Source organism: Zerene cesonia, chromosome 27 (assembly GCF_012273895.1).
Source record: "Zerene cesonia ecotype Mississippi chromosome 27, Zerene_cesonia_1.1, whole genome shotgun sequence".
Taxonomy (NCBI): domain Eukaryota; kingdom Metazoa; phylum Arthropoda; class Insecta; order Lepidoptera; family Pieridae; genus Zerene; species Zerene cesonia.
The window spans coordinates 2,983,391-3,010,101 of record NC_052128.1 but is presented as its reverse complement, the minus strand read 5'-3'; the positions used below and the strand labels follow the sequence as shown (position 1 = coordinate 3,010,101).

General features: G+C 33.0%; 1 protein-coding gene across 1 annotated transcript in view; it reads left to right on the top strand.

Moving 5' to 3' along the window:
- The window catches only part of LOC119837482 (hemicentin-1-like), a 13,098-nt gene extending 5,468 nt beyond the window's left edge, over positions 1-7,630 (top strand). Inside the window, exons 7-13 of the mRNA XM_038363075.1 lie at positions 216-356; positions 1,223-1,344; positions 2,292-2,516; positions 3,724-3,859; positions 4,007-4,707; positions 5,574-5,741; positions 7,077-7,630. Of these exons, the coding sequence (XP_038219003.1) occupies positions 216-356; positions 1,223-1,344; positions 2,292-2,516; positions 3,724-3,859; positions 4,007-4,707; positions 5,574-5,741; positions 7,077-7,325 (1,742 nt within the window). The 3' untranslated portion in view covers positions 7,326-7,630. The remainder of the gene's footprint in view (positions 1-215; positions 357-1,222; positions 1,345-2,291; positions 2,517-3,723; positions 3,860-4,006; positions 4,708-5,573; positions 5,742-7,076) is intronic.
- Positions 7,631-26,711: the final 19,081 nt, after the last annotated feature.

Genomic DNA, 26,711 nt, shown 5'->3' with positions numbered 1-26,711 from the left:
GATCAATATTCACTAGTTGACTTAATCTTTATCGGTACATTTACTTAAAGTATCGAAGAAGTAAGAAATCTCTACTCTACTAAAAAGGCGATTAAAAAGCTTTTAGTACAAGAATATTGTGCAGATTTAAACAATGTTTCGTAAAAACTATACATAACATTTCATAAACAATATTAATAGATAAATAATTAAACACATTCATGTAATTATTTTAGGTGTGAGCAACATTATTAATGTAAATAATCGGTTAATTATATACAATATATATGATGTTACCGAAACCAGTGGCACCTACACCTGCATAGCGTCTAATATAGCAGGCACCGCTTCTAGAGATTATGAGGTTCTGGTCACACGTAAGTTGAATTTATAATTTACTAGCTGTTGCCCGCGGCTTTGCTTGGTTTAAGGAAATTAACAGGTGTCATCATAATTTTTTCATATAGCGCCATCTTTTTAGTATGTCATAGCGGGCTACTGAGCTGGTGTTTCGCCTGATGGTAAGCGACCACCACCGCGTATGAGCCAGCCCATTCGCAGTCGCAGAGGCTCTACCACTGTGAATGCGCTACCCACTTTTCGGGCAAAACAGGCCTCCGGCTCCTCCACTGTCCCTACATAGTAGCATGCTACTATTAAACGCTGGTCTTCTGTGGGAGTGTGGTGGCTTCCCCGATGAGAGCTGGCCCAATTCGTATCAAAGCGTGCTCGACTCCCACATTAGAATCTATCGGAATTTATGAATTTTGGAGTGATTCAAATGTGCATCATAATGGATTATCCTACGGAAAGAAGATTTTTATTACTATGATACTTCACAGCTACTAGGCTACTCCCTAACTTGCTCTCATTCTCCAAGCTGTCTCCAGACACAAAAATCATAAAATACCACTGTTGAAAAGACAAATAAACAAATATTGTTGTGGATTCTGTTTTGTTATAAACTACTTTATAAAATAAATATGAACAAACTAGCTGCGCCTCGCGGTTTCACCCGCGTGAGTCCGTGTCCCGTAGGAATATCGGGATAAAAACTTGCCTATATATATTCCAGTTGTTCAGCTATCTACGTACCAAATTTCATTGCAATCGGTTGAGCAGTTTTTGGATGAAAGAGCAACAAACCCACACACATCCTTACAGACTTTCGCATTTATAATATTAGTAGGATACTTTAAAATTGCCATTACAATGCATAATGTAAATCAATAAATTTTAACAGTAAAACCCGCATCCGTAAGTGCATCTTCGCAGTTATGTATCGACAAAGGTAAACCAAGCGAAGTCAAGTGTAGCAGAATACTCCCCACGTCTCTATCCAGCAAAATAGTCTGGTTTTGTCAGGTAAATACAAAACATATGGTACATGCTACAAAAATAACATGACTATGTTAATGCCTAAAGGTTACAAGTATTAATTATAATAACACCTAATACACCCATCGGCTTAATTTATGTAGTGTGTAATAATATAATTTGCTATGTTAATTTAAAATGTAACTACTATTTGATATCTTGAAGGGTTGCAGGTCTACGATACAAGCTGTCTTAATGTACATCTGTAGTTAGACATAGACATACATTTATTCACACTCAAGTACACACACAACAACTAACAAAAAAGACAAAACACTGAATATTATACAGGAAATAAGAAAAAACATAACAACAGTGCATATTATCTTTTTTATGTAATAAAAAGAAAACACACCATTGCTCTGTACTATGTTAATTAAGACAATAATAAAGTTAATCATGTTTACTGGCAAATGAAGTTTAATTTAAATATTATTATATATATATACACCAAAAAGTTGTTCTATTGCACAAAGAAATAACTAAACATCCAAATCCATTCCATATTCTTTATCGCATTAAAGCGTGCAAGGCATTCACAGATGCACTACCTTCTCGAACGTTGATGAGCGGTGGATCGCTTATCATCAAGCGAACCATGAGTTCAGTTGCCACCTAAATAAATTAATATGCCAATATCTTCAATCCATACAAAAATAAAGAGAAAAAAATATTACGTGTGAATTAAACTACACAAAAAATAACTTATTTAAAGAAATATATTTAAAGAGCAACAAAACATTAATATAAAATATTTCATAAGAAGCGCAACTCGATCGGACATCATTTTTGTTTTTTCTTACGCTTTTACCACTTTTTAACGATAATCATTTTTTGTTCATTTTATTCTGAAACTATATTTTTTTTATTTAATTTTTATCCACATTATTTGAATATATATTTTTATTTATTTATATACACCCATTTCATTTCAGGATAAAATTTATGTAGGGGATACATTAAAGTTGAGTGGTTATGAAGACAATGACACGAAGTGTGTATGCCGCGTAAGCTCCTTCGAAGCGGAAGACGCAGTAAATTACGCAATTAACATTAAGATTTGTTTTGCGCCAGTATTTAACAACAAATTGAAAACATTCAATACATATGTGTTAAGAAGCAATTTAGATTGTAAAGCTGATGGGTACCCTCTTCTCAAGGTAAGTAGTATATTATACTAGCTGCGCCTCGCGGTTTCACCCACGTAAGTCCGTATTCCATTGGAATATCAGGATAAAAAGTAGCTTTTATGTTATACCAGTTGTCCAGCTCTCTACGTACCAAATTTCATTGCAATCGGTTAAGGAGTTTTTGCGTGAAAGAGCAACAAACACTCACATCCTTACAAACTTTCGCATTTATAATATCAGTAGGATTTATAGTACCATACAGATAGAGATTAGCATAGAGATTTGGTCACAGTGAAAGCTTTTGGTCGAGTCTGGCACAAAGTGTTTCTTGTGAAGCTTCCTTCCTATAGACTTCCTAAGAAAATTTACCAGTGAGGTGCCAATTTTCTCGCAGAGCGTACCATGAGGGTTGTAGTCGACGGTTTGTGCTCTGAACCTATCCCTGAAAATGCTGGTGTTCCACAAGGTTGTGTTCTGTCTCCCATTCTGTTTCTTCTGCATCTCAATGATATTCTGCCCCACCGTATCATTTTAATTCATTGTTACGCAAATGACAGTAGTGATAGACAGCAATATATAGATCCAGTCCCTATCATTTGTATCAGGATCGCATCATTGAATGCCGGAACAACCTCGTGAAATAGAAACCTCTCTAGAAGAGGTATCTATTACGCGAAATAGACGAATAACGTATAATAACCTCGCGAAACCTCGCGAAAAAGACGAACAACGTATAATACGTTAAAATTTATAGTACTGTCTTTACTCTCGTTCTTTCTTCTCGTATATTATGCAATGTCACTTTATCCTACTAATATTATAAATGCGAAAGTTTGTAAGGATGTGTGTGTGTTTGTTGCTTTTTCACGCAAAAACTATTGCAATGAAATTTGGTACGTAGACAGTTGGACAACGGGAATAACATATAGACAACTTTTTATCCCGATATTCCTACGTGATATGGACTTACGCGGGTGAAACCGCGGGGCGCAGCTAGTATTGACATAATTGCATCTCCACTTTTGACTTTTTACATTAATTTTACCTTGATTGTAAATGTCTTCTAATGTGAGTGATATTTCTCTTTTGTAGATAAGACAGGGGTCTTATAAAGTATAATCTACAAATAAAACATTACTCCTTAGTGTAGAATTTATTAAAATTTCTATTACTTACACTAATTTTATTGACGAATTTAGTCTATAAACAAATAAATTGTAATAAAACTTCATGACAGATTACGTGGTACAAAGACGATGTGCTTCTGCCTATTTCGACGGATACATTGAGAGCAGATGATGTGGCCACATACAAATGTGAAGTGACCAATAATTTAGGCACACAGACCAGAAAATTCAAGGTTATTCGTGAAGGTAAGATAACAGAAATTTGTTATGACTATATGATGAAAATATTATTATTAAGACTATTTATAAGGCTTACAAGTAACTAAATTATAAATAAAATGAAGTTTAGTTTTTTGTTTTATTAGAATTATAACCATCTATGATTATTTTCAGAATGCATCATAGATATTAAAAAGTATACAAGCAAGCAACGTCCGTTCCTATCGAAGGGAATACTAAGACCACTTACAGACTTTAACGTGGAAAACGATTTAATCCGCATACCCAAAAACACATTTATTACCTTAGAATGTCCCAACAATTATATTATATTAGATCACAAAAACATCTATCTTAGTAGCCTAAAAGTTAAATGCAAACAGGACTCTCAATTTGAAACAGACAGACGCAATAGAAAAATATCATCCAACGTTGATTTGTATGATTTTGAGTGCAGTGAGGAACCTAGGCCTGCTCTTCGTAATATTATTATGCCGTGTAATTATTTAAACGATTATAAAATTATAAACGTGGGATATCAAAGCAGTTCAAGTTTTCAAATCATGTACAGTGTATGCTTCAATATAGTCAGCAAAGAAATAACTTTCGCGCAGTATACACTACATCATTTCGGACATCGTACTATTAGATATTATGAGTACCAAAACAACAAATACATGGAGGACGAGTCTGAAATCTATGATTGTGAATCGCAAAGAAAATTCCTACTGGAATCCTTTGGGTTTGATGATTGCAATAACAAATGTTGTTTTAGAAGACGACAATTAGTCAATCCGCAAGATTTATATCCTAGTTATGAAGCAGCTGCCTTCAATAACATTAATATTGTACCTCATTCGACTGTGTGTACTCCTGTAAGTAGATATTTTATTTACCTTTACGCATGTGTGAATAATATGTGTATACACCAATTTTATCGATAACATTATCACAACCATAGTTAGAATACCTCTAAATTTGTAATCGTATATTATTGCACTTATAGTTAACTAGCGTAAAGTCCTACCTAAAGTCTTTCTCAATAAATGGGCTATCTAAAACTGAAATAATTTTTCACAACGGACCAGTAGTTTTTGATATTAGCGCGTCCAAACAAACAAACTCCTCAGCTTTATAATATTAGTATAGATTCATTTGTTTTAATCGGGGAGCATATTCCCGACAGAATCGAGATCTTTCTCACTTTAGTAGACAAAAAACTTCATACGATAAAACGTGAGTATAAATGTAGATGTTTCATATAAGACACTTTATTCTATAAATTTCTACAGTAGCGTTATAAAAGTTCAATACAAACATAAGTACAATCATTAATAACATAAATAAAATTAATTAACTACGGTTACGTACTTACATCAGGATGTACCAGGGAAAATGATTTTTCATGTCTCGTTTAAACAAACCTTTACCGACCAATGTTTGAAGCTGTGTCCTAAAAGCAAATAACGTCCGTATAAAATGAGCGGACTTTTTTTAATTGTTCACTCGTTTCAAATAGTCTCGTCTTACTTGTTTTAGACAATTCGCGTAAGGGTGAATTTGAAAAACTAATATATTATATTGTGTTTAGCGACTCCTTTGAGCTTTAGATTCGCATTGCATTTTATATTTACATTTTATCAATTATGGCATCAGTGAGGTCTAATCATATGTCTTAATTGATTTAGCTGGAAAGATGAGATCAATTTTAGCTTTCATATGGTTCGATTTTTTTTTCTAGAATTGGAGCGAGATAGAAGAACGAATCCTAGCTAAAGCCAATTCGAATGGGGAAAAATTTGAAATATGGACTGGCATTTATGACCATCTACAACTCGAATCGTTTGGACTTATTGAAAAAGAGGTTACAATTCGAAATAAGAAAAAAATTCCTAAACTTTTATGGAAGGTAAGTTCCATACTAAAACACATTAAACATTTTACAAAATAGAAAAGAATACAAACATATATAATATACAATATTAACTTATAAAAATTGAAAAATTAAACACATCTGAGATTTCAAAATACCTGCATATTTTTCTCATGTTGTGAGCACTTTATACAGTCTAAAAATATAAGGAAAATTAGTAAATTTGCGATAATAAAAATTTGGTTCAAACACAAACGGCATACCCTCTAACTGGTAAAAAATGGTTAAAATCACTTCAGTAGTTTAATATTAATAATAATGAGCCCGCAGGGCACCTTGTGGCGAGGTGACGGGGAGTAGCGCCCCCGCGGTCCTTAGTTCTCCCGGGGGAGGACCCTGTCCTCACCTCCGGACTGTCTCGGTGGCAGTTCGGAGTGAACAATGATGAGGTTCAGGATCCCCCACCTCTGGCTTGCCTTAATTGGCCGTCCAGAGTGGAGATGCAAGAGCTATATGCTCGGGGGTGGAAGTGTCTAATGGCGTAATAGCGGGGAAACCCAATCCGGGCCTGCGGGCCCGCGATGGTGAAACCGGTGCCGCACCTCTCTACACCCCTAGCCAGTCAGCTGGTGTTGCCCCCTTGTTGCCATTTTAGGTAACTTTTTTGGGAGCCCATCTACCGAACTGGCAAGTCACCGTCTGCCACTATTTTTCAATTTTTCGAAGTTGAAAAGGCAGACGCCCATAGTTTCCCATAGACCCAACCTACCAATCCATCGAACACCCCCTTTCCATAGCCCAGTTTTTTCCATGCCATTTTTTTGCAATAGTCCTACATCGGCCGCGGACTGCCCAGGGCTGTATCTCTATAGTGCAGTCATGGGCAGGCTGCGGCTGGTGTCCCACAACACATTAAATTCTCTAAAGGGCCTCTGCGTGTTGGATCTGTGTCCCCACGTAAGCCTTCCAAAAGACCGGGTGCTTTCCTTCTGGAGGTACCCGAGTATTATGGAGAGATACACATAATAATGATATAGTATCCTACTACCCATTAAATTCTCAAAAGGGCCTCGCGTGTTGGACCTGTTTCCCAAGGTAAGCCTCCCAAAAGACGGGTTATTACCCTCCTGGTGGTGCCCGAGTATTATGGAATGAGATATATAATAATAAAACAATTTATTGCATATACATTAAAAAAACAGATAAATTATACACAAACATATTTATAGCGACATATTTTGAAAGTATTATATTGACAGTTTATTATTTTCCGCAAAAAGCAACACACTGAGATCACGTATTTACTTTTTGCATTTAATTAATAAACAGCTGGTGTACACCACTCTCATGAGTATTTAACCCGATTTTCAGGTAGTATACAGTATAAGATTGCGTGCTGCTATTGCAATAATTCAGATCAATTCACCGATAATTCTTGATGCTAAGGAAATAGAAAAGTACGTGATGTGCCGAGATGTCACCGACAAAGTGAAATGGTTACACAACCCCGATTGGAAAGATCCGAGCAAAGGCTACACGTATATCTGCAGAATTAAAGATTTCTTACATGCCTTTAATCATATAATTTACTTGAAGGGGGTAAAGAGGATGCTTGTATAATTTATAAAGAAGTATTAAGGCAGTAGCGTATTGTATTGTGTTTGTCAGATGTGTTACAATGCTGCTAAGGCCGGCCTGCCTCCCCAAAGCGCTTCCACGAATCGCGATCTCATACTGTAAAGATCAGTCATTTATAAAATGGTCTAGTTCAGCCACCATCTCTCCCTGGCCTGGCACGATTCTATTTTACTATGTCTGAATTCCACAGTGTTGTTATCTTAGCACACAGTTTGTCCGGCAAGAAAGTTGGATTAAATTAGCTAATTAGTGTATTAATTTGTAATTTAAATTATTATTAAGAAATTATAAGTATTTTTATAAAAGGATTCACGTTATTTTATCAATAAAACCTTTATTGATCCCTAAATAGTTAAATTTTTTCTATTCACATTAAATAAAAAAAAAATTAAAATGCATACCCTGTAAAATCTTTTACTCTTCCTCTTGTCATTTTTATCATCAAGAAATACCTGAGAGGAAGCAATAGAATGCAATATACAAAGGAAATTAACATACAACGCTGTACACTCATAGGAGGCCTGTGTCCCAGCAGTGGGAACATATTATATGGGCTGATGATGCTGTACTGCAAATAATGTTCTAGCATCATATGGATTAAAAGAGCCCTCGGTCCAAAATTACCCATGTAATATGGGTAATTTTGGACCGAGGGCTGTATAAAGCGGTATTGAGCTGTCTCTAACATTCTTTCGGTTGTACGCTTGTCCTTTCAGTAATTTGCAGATTCGGGTGATATAAGATTTGTCAAACCGTTATACATTTATTGGGTGAAAGAAGACGGACACAAAAAAACGAGTATATCTAGGTACTCAATGGAAAATTATATATATTAGCTAGTAAGTAGTATTCATTATACATCTCTCATTTGAAAGTTAAGTATGGCCAAGAGAAGCCACATACATAGTTTGGCACATTGCTGTGGAGGTATCGGAGTCCGTGCTAATATATTTTAGGCTTGGACAACGAAGAGGTAAAATAATATAGTAGGTAAAAATTCCACATGCTCTGCCTTTTCCCTAAAGGACAGAGTATTTTTTGAAGATTTCCTCTCCGTTAAAAAAATGGAGTAATAGTGATGCAATCACACTACTATTATAATTGAGAAAGTTTGTCCGTCAATCACGCTGATACTACTGAACGGATTTTGATGAAATTTGGTATAAAAACGGGGTATGAGCCAACTTGGGTGATATAGGATACTTTTATCCCAATTAACTGCTCCCTTGGGATAAAACAGTAAACCTTATATCCGGATAGAGACGAGACGAGCGTCTAGTACACAATAAATATTTAAAGAAAACTTTCAGGATACAAGATAGCGATTTATATATATAATTTGCCATATGCCAATAACGGTTGAATTTCTGAAATGTTAAAAAAAAAGTGTTTGAGTTTCAACTTTCGAATTGTTGCACCAAAAAAGACAGACTCTGCTTTCGCAGACTTCATAACAAATGATGATCTTATATTGTACCATTCGTTCTCGTAATAATCTATTTTAGGTGCTAATTAGTCTCTTTTATTATCCCTGGATAATTCATATCTACTTATCATACGATTAAGCTTGATATTTCTGTGTTTAGCAAACTAAACACAGATGTTTTAAGCTCGTCATGGAATCCAAACGATTATCCCTTCAAATTAATATTTTTCAAAACAAGGAGTATTCAAAAAAGGAGGAGGTTCTGATTTGGACCCCAATTTTTTTCTTTTTTTTTTCCTATGTATATTACTGGATAAATCGTAGTGCCTGGCCCAATAGGATAATAATTTTGATATGCGAATACATATACCATACTACGGTATGATACGAAATTCCTATATTCATGACAGGATGTCATTGTTTTTGTATGCTTACCAGTATCTTTGGAGTGCAAAGGGAGGACTTTTACATCTCTCTTAAGATGCATTTGGCAATATCCATCATAAGCCATACTAAAAGCGTATATTTTCGTGTAATCTTCCAATGTTATGTTATGTATGTTAACGGATCATTATATTTCAATGCAGTTAAACTATCGTAGCAGTCTTGCACGTTCAATCAAGCGTTTGCAAAAATAATCGACTCTCATTATACGAGCCGAGCAATAGACTAGACATTAAGGAGACATCCGAACAAAAAGATTCGGTCAAACATGTCGAAACTATTTGTGCTTCACAATAGCTCGCGATAATACATCAATGGGAATCACGACGATTGACGACTGAGTACGAAGGTTGACCTTTTAACCTGAGTTTTTGTAATCCAAGCGATAAGTGATAAATTTCAAATAATTGATTATAATGATTAGGTCAGATCTTGTCTGAATTATCTATACGATAGAAATATTGCAATCACACGTTTTATTTTGATTGATCTCGTGGTATTTATAATGTAGAAGTATCTACACTACAGACACGTTTCCACTGTACGTGTAAGTTTCGGAATGCGCCGAAAAATGTCCTTTCTTGGATAAAAAAGAAATACTTTAAATACCAGCTCTATTACTTTTAATTTGTTTAGGATCAATTAGGTCATCGCAGCGTAGGGAAAATATGTAAAATTGGTTCGATTTGTAGATGGATATTAATGCACGATAATTATTATGGAATCCTGGTATTGCTCCCTGGTAATTCTGGTACTGTATACTTTCGTCTTTCCGACAAAAATAAATGTAATGAGCAAAACAAGATGGATTTACTAATAATTATCGCAAGGTATCGTCTCCCCACTTCGGACTACAGCCCCATGATTGAATATTTATTAAAGTATTATATATCTACTTACCAAATTTAATTGCAATCAGTTCAGTAGTTTTTGCGTGAAAAAGCAACGAACACACACATCCTTACAAACTTTCGCATTTATAAAATTAAGTAGGATAGTATAGGATTTTAGTTAGTTACCTAGTTACAGCTCGACCTTAAGTAAGAAATACTACTTATATTCTATTCTGCGGGAAGGGCCATAATAAGAAGATATAATATTAGATACGTTAAATAATTTTTCTTATGAAGGAAGGTCGGCATACAAAAATAAATTATACGAATAATTATTGGTCTCATAACAGTAGCTGGTATTAAATTTGTTTATATCTTAACTGATGAAAAAATTATTTTGCATTAAGCAGAGGTGTAATTGAGTTTCGCTTCCTATTCTTAAATGATGAGTTATAAATCTTAGATACAACACTATTATTCTGTCAAATAAATGTTTTTTTTAAGTAATAGTGGTTTCAGGTAAGCATATCGATATCGATGGAACAATAACCACATTAACAGTATAATATCCTATCCAAAGGTTGCCTGGCAGAGATCGCTTAAAAGCTTTATCAGTTCGATAAATAATTGTCTTGTGTATTTTTGTGTTCTTTGAATAAACTGTTAATTTATCTACCTATCTATCTATAAAGTTCATTGATTTAAATGATCATATTTAACAATATAATATTGTGGTTATATTCATATAAAATAACAGTATCTAACATAACAATAATAATTAAACGTAATTCTTCTTTATTATTTAAACAAGACGCGTTAAAAAGTGGCATTTCCTTACATGATTTTAAGGCTAAAGTTAGAAGTATAGTCCTAAATACCACATTAAATGAAATGCAACAACTGGTAACGAAAAGTTCAGTGCCTTTTTGAATTCTCTCTAGTCCATACTAATATTATATCAATGTTAAAATCTCTTGTCTGTACGATTAAACTTGGAACTGATAATAATGAGAAATTCTAAGCTAATATTTTTATGTGTATTTATTTTTGCAATGTTTTCCAAAAAACTGCTGGACCGATTACAAATTAGTAATAAGTGGTGGTTTATTGTGGGAGTCGAGCACGCTTCGGCACGAATTGGGCCAGCTCGCACCGGGGACGTACCACACCCCCACAGAAAACCGGCGTGAAATAGTGGCATGCCACTGTGTTTCGTACGGTGAGTGGGGGAGCCGGAGACCCGTTTCCTTTTCCTCACCCGTCCCAGTCCATTCCTTCTTTCCAGTCGTTAATCCATTCCTTTTCCCTTACCCCAAAAAAGCGGGCAGCGCATTCGCAGAGGACCTACCTTTGCGAATGTTCATGGGCGGTGGTGATCGCTTACCATCAGGCGCACCACCAGCTCAGTTGCCCGCTATGGCATAAAAAAAAAAGTTAATCAATATATTTGTTTAGAAATTAAAAACTTTTTAACCGATTTTAAGAGCGATCGTGCTCACGGGGAGACTGACCGTAATATAGTAAATAAATCGCGTTTAAAATCCGTTAAAAAGTCTTTAATTTCTAAATGTATAATACTCGCGTAAAATCAAACACAAGAAAATACAATATATTTGTTTATTCTATTTGAATATTTCTCTAAACAAAATTCGCAACTTTTATAGTTTCCAAATAAAATAATTTACTCTCACTGCAACAAAGCTTAAGTATAATATTATTCCAATCAAAACGCAGTCAAATGCATCAGCTAGTTTATTCAGTTTCCAATGATGACATCGATAATTTAAACACATCACTGGCTCTAAACGGATGCGGTCAAATAACCTTCACATCTGCCCTTTGCCAGATGTATCAGAGGTGAGGCGTGGTCCACAACCCATATGTGTACATAAAAATGTCAGATTTTCCTTCCCACGCTCATTTCCACAATACATTGCTATAACAATGATATATTAATCAATTTCAGAAATTAATCAAAATTAGTTACTGTGTTTACTGGATTATGAATGGAAAAAAAAAATTGCCTTCATATTAAATTCGTAATAACGTGTAAATGAAATCTTTACGTTTTTAGCTCAAATAGTTTCAATCATTATCCGAGTATTTGTTTTAAAAACAGAAACTAGAATTTAATAATAAATGTGGGTAAAGAAAACAATGACATAACGCATTAATGATAGAATTGACAAAGTTTTTTTTTGGTCTTTTGATATATTTTTGCACCCATACAGAGTAAACGTTAGGGCATTTTCTAATCCTAACTGTCCTAATCAGGATAATAAGCTAAAACTCATGAAACTGTTTTATTGTCACCGATACCTGATAAGTTTTAATTATATCTGTCTGTTTGTAGTGTGACAAAATAGAGTCTAAAAGAGTTGGTTACACACAAACACGCAAACATAATATAAGTAAAGTTAATAAAAGTATAGAATGATATAGGTTAAGCTGGACATAGTAAGTTAAAATAAGTTATATCGTATTGCCATACCTACTGTTCGCGCCAGCGTAGCGCGTGTACACATATAGCTAATAGCTGCGCCCCGCGGTTTCACCCGCGTAAGTCTGTATCCCGAAGGAATATCGGGATAAAAAGTTGCCTATATGTTATTCCAGTTGTTCAGCTATCTACGTACCAAATTTCATTGCAATCGGTACAGTAGTTTTTGCGTGAAAGAGCAACCAACACACACATCCTTACAAACTTTCGCGTTTCTAATATTATAGTAGGATGTCACTCAGTGGGGGTGTAGCTTTCTAATGGGGAAAGAATTTCTGATCGGGCCAGTAGTATTGTGTGAAAACATTACATACATTCAAAAACACAAATGTCTCCACTCTGTAGTACTGACATATATAAGGTTAAGTTTTTATCATGCAATATATGTATGCTATACAATTTTGAAGTTCAACGATTCATCTGCTGTATTTTTTGTGCCTTTTATTCCAACACACTCTTATTGTATACAATCCTCTGCATTCTAAATTATATAGGAGTCATTTTCATACAACGTGCATGAAATCGGTTACGATAAAATAATCTTTGTTCATTATAATAAACTAATCATTTTGTCAGCTCAAAATTATCCATATTAATTCGCCTGATAATTGAAGTGATTTCATCATAAATGAACTCTTCATATGACGTTCCGTTTAACATCTTGAACCTATTATTACAAGCGTGCACTATTCGTTAAAGCTAATACATATTATGCAAATGTGTTGCAAAACATTTGACCCGAAGTGTCGATGTCAATGGAGTTTTCTTTTAAATTGACAAGCGTTATATGCAATTTTGTATTTTGTCTAATCTTTGCATGGTTACTAAATGACTATATTGTAGCCACTGTCGGTTAATTTGAGGACAATATCTTATGCATTTAGTAGTTATTTATATATCGTCACCGTTTTTTTTATATTAATGCAGCTTTTTGAACCTGACATTAGCTATTCATCAAATTTTGTCAAAATCTGCCCAGCGATAACTGAATGACGCACATTCAAACAAAAAATTAGGAGGCATTGTTTTGGCGGTCTATACAACTTTCATATAACATACCAATTACTCTTTCCTCTGAATATTTAAATGCACACTATCTGTCAACAAACGCCAGTCTCTTAAATTAATGAATGTCAAATTCATCTCTTCAAAATCCTCAAATTTTCAAAGATAATTAATACACTTGAAATGTTTTGATAGTTGATATTTATAGATGACTTTTGCTCTTAAACCTTTGGCGGCTGTTGGAGCGGGAATATATTCGTATGAGGAATAGAAAGTGGTGGTGATGACTTCTTTTAAAGACTACGAGATCTGTTGAAGAAATCTGGAGCTGCTGATGATGCTACGGGTGAGCATCATGGACATCCGTATATCATTGGCTCAATAATATATGCCATACGTACAAAAAAAGTCATTTGAATTACACTTTCTTCTTTTGAGTGAAATCACCTAAAAATATTATATAAAGACTGTACCACGACAGAATTATATTATCTGTGCCAGTGTGTTGCTTCAATGCTATTTAATTAATTTTATTTACATTTTGTCAATCTGTCGGTTTACGTGGTTCAATGAAGAAAAAAAAAGTTAATATTTACACCAACATTCAGTTTTATAAACGAGGTCATCAGACAATAACTTTTTCTTTAAAGAATAATGACAATTCTCTACTTTAGACTATTATGAAACAGGTCCTCATTACCTAACAGGCTAATAAATCTAAATAAATCTAGGATAGGCTCGAGCCTCAATACATTGAAAATAATGTAAGACTAAATAAACAAAGATTATTTTTTCTATAAATAATGAAATGCATTAACCCCATACACAAGATGGTAAACGAGGTGCTGGCTATTATTATGTGATTAAACAAAATTCAGTGAAATATTTCTCATTTATACGAGTTATAACAAATAAAATTATATATGCCTTATAAGTTTTCACACAATAACATAAAAAATGATTTGTGCATTTTATACTTGATTTGCTAATTAATAATTACGTATTTTAGCGAATTAGAAAAGTTCAAACGTCGCTTGAAATTTTGCATCTTATTTAATGTTCAATGCCAACAGTACAATAATAATAACTTAATATTTGAAGATTAAAGATTATAGATCCGTTTTTGTGACCTCTCAATATAACATTATATATTTTTAAATACTATAGTTTTTGATATAATCTATACACAAATTGCAAACGAACCACATTGTTTGGATTGATTGATGATGCTTCTATTAATATTCTCTTTATTTATATATCAGGATATCGATAATTTTATTTATTACGATGCTATTAATAAAACTTTACCATAACCGCTGATTAACTGAGATAATAATTAAAAAAGACATAGTGAACTAAGATTTTAAATTTTAGTTAAAAATTGGTGTAATGGGTATATTTTAATATTTTCCTCCGTTCTATTACTGCATGTAAATTGGTTCTTTTGAAGTATTCATCAACATGATCATCATCAGCCCTTATATATCGTGCGGGTTGGCAGATGTCACATGCCGTTGAACTTTTGATTTTCGGACATGCCGGTTTCCTCACGATGTTTTTCTTCACCGTTTTAAGCAGTGCTGATGTTATCTGCATGCGCAGATAAATTGAAAAATCAATTTATTTCCTGCACGCTCGCCCGGTCTCGAACCCCGACTTATCTTATCGATTTTGAAGTCCGAGGTTCTCACCACTGAGCCACCACTGCTTTTGAAGTATTATGTTGTTATATTGAAAAAGCCTACTAAAACAATGATATTAAATTAAATACCGACAAAAGAATACTTGAATTTGCAGTTGAAACATTTAAACACCTAAAGGGTTTTTTTTTGTTTTTCCCATTTAAACACCAAAATCAAACCCTAAATAGCCTAGTATTACAGGTGAAACCGCGGGGCACAACTAGACCACCTATAGAGATATCAGATGTACCTATTCATTAATTAAAAATGGGATCAAAATATGTCGATGTGTGTAATGTGAAACAAAGAAACAATTATGGAAGCCGTTATTCACAAATGCACTGTATTTTGACAGCGACCACGTAAACTGTGGAGTTGGAGATTCGATGGTTGTTTATTTTCGATTATTTCGTGTCTTTTTTAAATACTTCATATTTGCTTTTATAATGTAGTAGGTACCTATAGGTTAAGTATTATGGATTAACTGTAATGCCCATATAAATATTGATCTTAATTCTTCATTTTGAAAACTAATAAGGATACGTAGATATATATGAGTGTATGTAAATAATTTAAGTGCAATGTAATTATATGTTATTTAAAACTGTTGTTTTCAGATTTTTTATGAAGAATTCTTTATTAATATAGCTCCCAAATAACACTGCCCATACCCAGGCCTCCAGGGGGAAAGGGCCTGTCATACACATTTCTGTGATTAATTTTTATTCGAATACATCCGTGAACATTGTATCAGTCTTTCAATTTGAAAATACAGAGTGAGACTGGAAATTGAATAGAACTTATTTATAATGTAATGTCAGGTGCAGATCTGTCATTTTATTTTACATTAATATAACATCAGGTTACCTACAGTGGCGTAGCTATCATAGGGCCAGGTGGTGCAGTGCACCACGGCCCCGGAGCTCAGGGGGCCCTCTAACCTCAGCTTTCTCCTAAACATAGAAGTTTCTTCATAAAACATTCTATAAAAATACAAGTAACTCATCATTTATATAGCCAGTGTAAAATTTCAAATATGCATCATTGTTTTGTTCACAACGAAGATGGTTATCGAAACGAGAATTCTATTTTTGTTAAAATCTCCGCTTGTGTGCGTCCGTTGTGTACGTGTTGTAACACACAGGCATTTTGTAATTTAAACTGATTTTAGATTGTAAAAATTCGCATAATAGATGGACGATAACGTAATAAACTAGAATAACGATGTGATTATTCGTGTAATTAAAATAAATGCGGGTAGATCTATGACGTTTATAAAGTGCGTTGCAATTTGTTAATTGTACTTCTGAATGCCTTGTTAGTGTTTTAAGAGTGTAAGAGAATAAAATGACGTCACTTTAATACGGAGAAGAGATGTATACTATTAGGAGAAAGTTTAAGTCCAGTTCTGGTTAGGTTGTTCATAGCATTTTTTATAATACTTTTGTGTTCTATATAATAACAAGTCAGTTATTAATTTATTCAGTCCCTACACAAGGGGCCTTTCGTCTCAAGTTTTTATGCAATTAGCTCAACTAGCAAAATCCTATAGATACGTCCTACGGAAAATTTTTGATAGATATTCATATAAACTTGACAGACAGGCATTTGATTAACTACTAAAATGACTACAATGAAAATAAGTTACTTTAAATTATTTGTTAAAGCCTCCCATTATTTTCCTTGTGCTACTTATTAATGTTATGCATTCATTGATCGAATTATATAATGACCAAAATCCACTTTATATGAACGGGCATGTACAAATATTGTTACAGTTACCACACAATACTATCCATTACATAGCGTATTAATGTTTCGCTGAAAACGTGAAACTTGATTATTCATCATCGGGATCCATGAGAACTTCCACCACTTTGCCAAAAACGAAGAAAGTTATCGTAATACTTTTTTCTTCATTTAATATTTCCATATTTTTTTTTTTTGACGAATAAATGTTTTTTCCTTCTTCCTTTTTTTACCTTTCAATTTGAGTGTATTTTTTTGCTTTGTTTAGTACTCGATAGGTCCCTGTGATTGATGTGATTCTTTTTATTTTTGAAAAGTATTTGTTGTTAATTGGTCCCATTTTTAATTACGAATAACCTCCCGGCCAGACACGTCAGTGGACTTTTCACAGAAAATAAGTAATTAATTTTTATTTACCCAAGTCAAACTTCAGTCATCGATAGATCCTTACAAATTATTATTATTCTATCTTAGTCAACTTACCTTGAACAAATTAGTCTATTAAAATTTTATGAATGTAAAATGCCATTTACATGCGAATAAAATTAATATTATATGCCTTTGTTACAAAAGCTTACAAAAGCCGATTATATATTATTATAGTTATATTATTTGATGAAGACATTTCAATAGTGTAAGTGTAAGTAAGAAGTCTAATTGAATAAATATTTGAATTTGAATATATCATTTTATATTCGACTTATAAAGTGATATGTATTAGTTGACCAAAACTTTACTGCATTGTTACGTATTTGTTAATTGACTTCACATATAACGTAAGATATTTTAGAATTAACGGATGTACGTGTATATATTAATTCTAAATTAACGATTTTTGAAAAGTATTTTATGAGTATGATATCACGGGTATAAATAAAAAGCGAGGTAAAACAGGAAATATATGCTAATCATATCGTATGATAAAGGAACTTCATTTTAATATTTTTGTTTTTAATCTATGCTATGTCAGACTTTAGAAAAAGTTTGTGTTTTATGCAATAGCGGGTAGCTGAGCTGGTGGTTTGCCTGATGGTATCGATCACCACTGTCCATGGACATGTGTGGAGTTAGGGTCGCTATAAATGCGTTTCCCGCTTTAATGGAGTAAGCGATAGGGATAATAAAGTTATACCTACCGTTATCTATATTTGGAAAGAATGGACGACGGAAATAAAGGGATGGATTGGGAAGGGTGAGGAAAAGGAGACGTACCTGCATATATCTAGGTTAGTTTATACACGTATACCTCAAGAATAGAATGATTTCATAAGTTTTGGTCTATTGGATATTGGATACTATAGGATGCCTGCTACCCCTTGAATTAAAATAATAAGTAATTTAAGTATGGAACATTAAAGAACCTCGAAAACTATATCTACCAGGAGCGAGCGGCTGCTAAATGTATTTTAACAAATATTACAAATGTATGTGCGAGTGTATTTGTTTGTTTGTATTTCTTTCAGGGCAAATAACCATATGGGCCTGGACATAGAAAACTAGAGATATATATAATATAGGTTTTTTAACGCACTAAAACATCTCATTTACATGGAATTTCTTTATAATACGTTATGTTGCGTATAATAAATTTACGAATAATAAAATGTAATTTTCCATTCAAACTAGCTAGCTTGAGCTTGAACCACAGCTTTCGGAAGGAATAAAATAGTTCACTTGTATACATTACCAGCGATACGCCCCGGATTCACCCGTACGTTTTGTCCATAAAAACATTGCTTGTGCCCTAATAAAAAAAATCTGCCGAATTTGTCGAACCATTCCCGAGTTTAACGCTAGCAACACATTGATCTATATATATATATATATATATATATATATATATATATATATATATATATATATATATATATATATTTATGTCATAGCGGGCAACCGAGCTGGTGGTTCGCCTGATGGAAAACGATCACCACCGCCCATGAACATTTGCAAAGGTAGTACCTCTGCGAATGCGCTGCCCGCTTTAAGTAGGTAAGGGAAAAGGAACGGATTCATGGCAGGAAAGAAGGAATGGACTGGGACGGGTGAGGAAAAAGGAAATAGGCCTGCGATATATGTATATATATATCGCATCTGTCTGTCTGACGGCTTCGCTTGTGTTAAATTCGGAGTAGCTTAATAGATGTTCTCATACATATAAAGCTTCCGCTTGAATAACTATATCTAATAAAAAAACCCGATCAAAACCCGTTGCGTTTTAAAGATTTAAGTATACATGCATACAGACACGGGAAGCGACTTAATGATATACTGATGATAAAGAAAGTAAAATTCCTGCAAATCTAGACTTAGCATGAATTTTACTTTTGACAGATGAGAGACGCCTTGGATTCCAGAAAGTGTACCTGTATATCGATAAAATAAACCAACAAAAAGGGCCTACAAAAAAACTTTCAAACACATTACAAAAAACGATCAACCAACCATATAATTTCCTAAATACTTGAGTAGATACTTAAAAAGCATTGCATCAATAAATGTAGGTTAGAAAATGGCAACATTCATGTTATTAGCGGCCGGGCGATAATTGAAAACGCATTGAGAACCCCAGATGTTATCGTCAATGGAAATAGAGTTGCACAATCTAAACGTTTTAGATTTATTTCATTGTTTATACTCCGTAAGGTGAGATAAACGAAAGTTTTTATTTCGAGGGATTAGCGGAAAGTTGCGTAATTCTTTATCTTTTAAAAGAACCACCATTCGATTCATTCTCATTCTGCGTACTCGTAGATTGTTCGGGAAATTTTTCACAATCATGTCATACATATTACTTAGTCTCGTATGGGGATCTAGCATTACATGCTACTGGACAAAGCTCGAACAGTCCACAGGTAAACTTCTGTAGACTTCTCGAAATCGAAGTAGCTCCTGATATAAGAGCATTCAAAAAAACTTCTTCAGCCTTATATTATTATCATAACATTAATAAATTTTAAATTTTAATAGGATTTATTGACAATAATGTACATTTATATTACTTGTGAAAATTTTCACGCACTTTTACTTCACATTATAAGTTATTCCTGTAATAACCTACTGAATAATAATTTTCTATTTTTTTTTTTTTGTGTATATTATATTACAACCATTGGATGACTAATTCCAAGAACGACAAATATAATAATAGGTATATTTTATTAATAATACTTCATTATTGACTATCACATATGGGATAAAATAAATTGAGTCCCTCAAATCTATGTTTCAGCCATAATCGATATGATGAAATTCATGGATAAATTAAAAATAAGCAAGACATTTTCCAGTCTTCGGCATTTTTAGAATTAATTCCACATTAGAAACAAGAAATTGCTATTAAAGGTGAATGCATTAAAATTTCGCTTATTATATTCATGATCTTTTTGTATATCTTCAAAATATTATTATCTACTAGATGCTCATCTCAGGATATCAAGATTATCACAAGTTTTATCTCAGTGGAGCATTTAAAAGGGATTAAAGTATCCTATCACCCAAGTCAGCTCATACCATGTCTGTATATCAAATTTCATCAAAATCCGTTCAGAAGTTTTAACGTCACTGACGGACTAACATCCAAAACAAATAAACTTTCACATTTATGATATTAGTTTGATTTAATTGGTAAATCAACATAATTCATTAATTATTAATTCATTATATGTGAGAGTCGAGCACGCTTCGGTACGAATTGGGCCAGCTCGCACTGGGGAAATACCACACCCCCAGAGAAAACCGGCGTGTAAGCTTGCTATTGTGTTTCCTACCGTGAGCGGGGGAGCCGGAGGCCTATATCCTTTCCCTTACGTCCATACGTCCTTTCCTTCGTTCCATTCGTCAACCCTTTCTTAATCCCTTCTCAATTTTACGTCGGCAATCCATTTGTAGAGGCGTAAAGTCTGCAATTGACCTTACGCCTCTCCAAATGTTCATGGCCGGTGATAGCGCTTACCATCAGGCGACCCATCAGCTCCATTGCCGACGGTGACATAAAAAAAATAGTAAGTAAATTATAATAACACCGTTTTTTTACACAAATTTACCTTACTAAACGATTAAAGAAATAAACATTTATTAGGAATATTAAAACAAAAAATCTGGAAAACTGAATAAAAACATGCAAACACACTCCTTATTTATTTTACTTAGCAACCAGAAACACCATAACTTCTAAGCTCTGCTTTTTGCAAATAAATTTCCTTGATCTAAACTCGTTTCCTAATTAACATTTAAATTTACTCATTATCGCCGACTAACATCTAAAAATCCTCAAGAAGATGCCAATATAATAATATTCTTTTATACACATTCTTACTTATATAACAATTTATGCGAAATTGTTTGTTTGTGTATTTGCTTCTATCCTTCGTTGACGTCACGGGGCGATTTTATGATATTATGATTTTTGTTTCTGGAGTTAGGAGACGAGAGAGCGACATACAGTGGTAAAACATCTCATTCCCTTTGGGAATTATCTTTATTTACGTAGGTAAAGTCGCTGGTGGAGAAATAGTATTATATAAACTCTATGTATAACACCTATTACTACTGTTTAAGTAAACAAACAAACGGATATAATGACGTATGTATAAAAACATTAATAGAATTACTCGATCATGTATTTATGTTATTGATTGAAGTCACACAGACATACATTATCTAGACGTGGTATGATTCCAATATTCTGTTTGAGAAAAAGAAATAAAATTTTATAAACACAGAGAAATATTAAAGATCTGTCCTATGTTTACCAAAATGTTACTTACCTATATAAAAGAGTATAATCTAGTATGAATCGATATGACTGAGTTGGTACTAATATTGTATTGTAACCCATGACTTCATAGCCCATACCTTTTTATGTAACTAAATAATCATTTTACGATCTATGGCTAAGTTAAAGATTTTAATTTTTTTTTTCTATAATCTATGACAATGTGCTAATTTTATCAATGTGCTAACAAATAAATGCAAATAATGCAAATAAAAAAAAATATGGGGCATATTAGCGGCCTAGATAATTTTCAAGGTCGCATAACGGTAATTAAATAAAAAATGATAACATTTCATATTTATTTATTTAAATCTTAATCAAACAAGGAATGCTATTGATGCAAATATCTGATTTTAATAAATTATAATTAGCAATTATTTAAATGATGTCCCCACTGGTGTTGTATTGGTATTTGTATGATAATTTAATTTATTTTTGTATCAAATTATAATTAAGTCAACTATGAATGTTGGTTTATTGTTTGGTTTGGAATGTTAAGAATAAAATTTTGATTATTACAATACTGTCCTCGGGCTTGTTTTTAATTAATAAATTCGACGTTGATTATTTCAAAATATTTCTACAGTATAGGTTAACGCTTAAATAATTTTTCTCTATATGTTGCGTCGTTTCCTCCAAACACAAGTAATTTCTCAAGTAGTAAGCATTTTTTTTCCTGGATCGGCTTAGCTACCTTTCAACCAACTTCGAAAATAGGAGGAGATTATCAATTCACTGTTTTTTGTATGTTATCGCATAACTTTTTTCTTCGTTAACCGATTTTAATGATTCTTATTTTATTTGAAAGCCGATGCCGCCCAATATGGTTCCATTAAAATTTGGTCTAATTCGGTAGTTTATTATTTTGTAAAAAATATTTATAACATAATTTCACCATATCTAGTATTATATTATCTGTGACCGGATGCTCCTTCCATTATTTTTATTATCATAATCTGTGGTCATATAGCACAATGAAATCACGCATGGCCTTAACGTTTAATGCAAACCGTGATGAATCCGATTCATCTATAATAGTAAATTAATTTGTTAAAGTGTTATTGAAAGATTCAGTATTTTCCATATTTATATCCTCATTGGTAAAAAAATTGGACAAGCACACGTTATTTTTGCACATTCACGGGTTATTTTATTTTTTATATACCTGTTAATTAGCGGTTTATTTTTTTAAGATCATTTTTTATATATTTTTTATTATTTATATACATAAGAGTATTGCCATGTGTTAAAATAAATGGATTTTACTGCTTTTCAAACAATTATTTTCTATTTTATGTATATGTTTATGATTATTCTAGGACAAAGCGGAGACAAATCTAACAAATAGCCTAGGTCATGTATGATAATAATATCCCTACTATAACTACAAATCTACTGATATTAATATCTCTACTATTACTACAAATGTGAAAGTGACTCTGTCTGTTTGTGTGTTCCTCACGCCTAAACCACTGAACCGATTTGCATGAATAAAGTGGTACAAAGGTAGTTTGAGACCAGAAAACAACTGGTGGTTTTCTTGATGGTAAGCGATTACCGCCGTCCACAAACAGCCGCAATCGTCATGAAGTGACCTTGATTCGGACAGGAACCATGCGAGAACAACCTTGGACTATCTATTTTTTCCTTTGACTAGGCGTGTGAAGCCGCGGACGGTCACTATACTCATAAAAGTATACATTATCGTGTACTTATATGAATTAAAAAGCGTATAGGTAAAAAATATGAATTAAAAAGCGTATAGGTTAAACATTAAATATCTCTGAGGTAAAGTTAAATTTTCTCTTAGATTTATGTGTTCAAGTTAGAATCGGCGCAAAATTAAATAAATTGAACAAATTGAATGTCTAAATCCTTTCACATAAATGATGTATAATATGATGATCATAATGATGATAATAAACTCGATGTGAAGTGTTATTCGGAAAAATCATTGATAACCGATTGTGAGATCCTTTACAGTATTTTTGCATTATCGTTAAAGATGATGAATTTTTATCGTCTTTGTCTTTTATGAAAAACTAGACACTTGTCCCGGCTCCGCCCGGATATCAAGATTCCGGTTTTATCCCAAGGAAGACTTAATATGTATAAAATGTATCCCATCTCCCAAGTCAGTTCATACCCCGTCAATATAACAAATTTCATCAAAATCCGTTCAACAGCTTCAGTGCGATTAACGGCAAACACCCCAACGAACAAACTTTCACATTTATGATGAGATGTGATTCTCTTCTACAAAAAACGTAATCGAGATAAATGGGGGAGGTACCAATCCAAATTCTAAAATGATTCCAAATGGCAAACATTTTCTATCAAACATTAAGTTTGAGTTGAGTTTGAGTAACAAAGATTTAATGGAATTGAAAAACTTCGTGTTTGGGACGTCGCTTGAATACTTCATGCGTGTTATCAAATTAAAAACTATGATTATAAATAAAACTTTACTTGAAACCTATGGTTATAAAATCATTAACTTATACATATAACATACACTATACGTCGGTTGAGTTGTAATTGTAATAGCTATGTAATAACAGCTGTAAAATGTTAAACAGATGTAACAATTAATATTATAAATGCACTAGTAATTGCAGTGTGAATCCTGCCTACACTTAACTACTCTTGAGAAGAAGAGCTAAACTAGCTATTACCCGCAGTTTCGGCCGAGTGATCAGAGTAAATTTTTATAGTACACACTTTCCTGCCTTATTCAACTCCTTTCATAGCGGATGCCTATATGCATGTCGAATTTCAACCTAATCGGTCCAGTAGTTTGGGCTGTACGTCCATAGATCAGTCAGTCAACTGCCTCTGCGGTTTATATATCGTCCGTATAGTCTATGTCACTCAGTGAAGCTGCAGCTGTCTAATAGTGAAATATATATTTTTTTTAAATTGGTCTAGTGATTTTTGCGTGAAAACCTTACAAACATACAAAAATGCAATCCTCTTTATAGTTTTAGAATAGATAATATATTCAGCTTATAAAAATGTATTATAATATTGGTCTCACTGCTATCGTAATTAATATTAATATTATTGTATCAGTCACCATAAAACCGTTGCATTATAATCTAACTGTCATAATTGCAAACTGTCGAAAAACTGTGATAAGTAAAATTTGCTTGCGATTTAACGCATTATTTTTATTGTACTATAATGCAAATGTATCCGTAGCCCAGAACTTGCTTTTTCCCAAACGTGTGTCACGTGCAGGCTATTTCTGTGTAGTTTTTAAATAAAGCGAAACTAGCTAAACTCATCACATCGAATGTCCATTTTCAAATGATATATTATAACCCACCGAAAAACAATTATATTAAATCCGAAATCTAATCCTAAACGGATCAAATGTAATAAAAAAAAAGTAATTGTGTATGTGTGTATATGTATATATTTGTGTAAATATATGTATATGTTGTATGTGAATTTGGTTGAATGTTTAAAAGTATCTGTTTTTCGTCCCGCTTATAGTTTAGCAGTATGCTCGTTACCTTTTACCGTGGTTGCCTGGAAGAGATCACTTCTAAGTGATAAGGCCGCCAAACAAATTGTACGCTTTATTTTATTCATTATTATTATTATCTCTAAGTTTCCTTCTATGTACAATCTTGTTGAAGAGTTAAATAAATAAATAAAAAGTTTTATATTACAATCATTTGCACTTTTGTGGTGACATAAATTTATATCTCTCTAGATACACAGATGTATGTGTTTGTCTAATTCATAAGAAACTGATAAAATCATAAGAATAAATAGTATTATTATACAAAATGAGAGAAAATTTAAAGCTTTAAAACGAAATGTTAAATCTGTTTTTTATTTTACGATCTTGTATGCATAAATACAACATATAAAGCCTTGTTCAATCAACGCGAACATATATTTCGTAAAATATGATACATGTACAGTTGTATACCATAAAGACACACCTTTTATGTGAATTTTTGATTGCATCAATATCATCGCGTAATATTAAGCCATATTAGTATATTTTGGAGCTAAGTCTAACATCAGTTTATGGAAAATAAAGTGTGTACAAGGTCATTAATTTGTTATGTTTGTAAAAGATCGTAAAATGTATTTTTCATGTTTCTTAATGGACGTACCTGGATTCAACACTGTACCGAGGAGGAGGCGGATTAAATTTTGAAAAATTTATTAGTTGCCCCTTGCTCTATCAAATTAGCGGTTTAGTCGGATATAAATATCAGACAGCTACTCAAACAGACAGGTTTTCGTATTTATTATATTTGTAGATTTGTAATGGATGTCACCAGATAAAGAAATAAAACAAGGCTTCTCCTTATGTTTTAAAAACTGATACAAAACTTGCAATTTATATGAACGTGTCTATGGGGAAAATTATGAAATGTAGGCGAAGGTCAAATAAAGCACGGATAACTTTCAAAAGTCTAAGCTCAATGAAACAAAACAACCTGCATTAAGCTTTCACCTAGAGAGAAAATCAGCTCATACAATACTAGAATTTTAATAAACGCACATATAATCTTTTGAACAATAATTGTTCCTTAACAAAAATAGTTCAAAAACCACTCAGAAGCGAAAAATACGCTACCCTCTCATCTATTTGTAGTCTACTATGTTTGCATCCTTATATGACTGAAAATACCTTTATGAATTATAGTATGAAAAACAACACAATTAACTATGTTTTTATATAATTTATAAGATATGTGTTAATAACACAAAATAGGCTTCAATGTTATAGTGTTTAACACTACAAATATAAGAAAGGGATCGTGGTGATTTGGGTTGTAACTATTACTATATTAATGTAATGATTTTGTTTATCTTTACTTCACGTTGCTAGGAAACCATTATATATATCGTGTCTGACGATAGAAGGCTAGAGTATGACATAGACTACTTTTTACCACAGTGAAACATCTCATTCCTATGGAAATTTC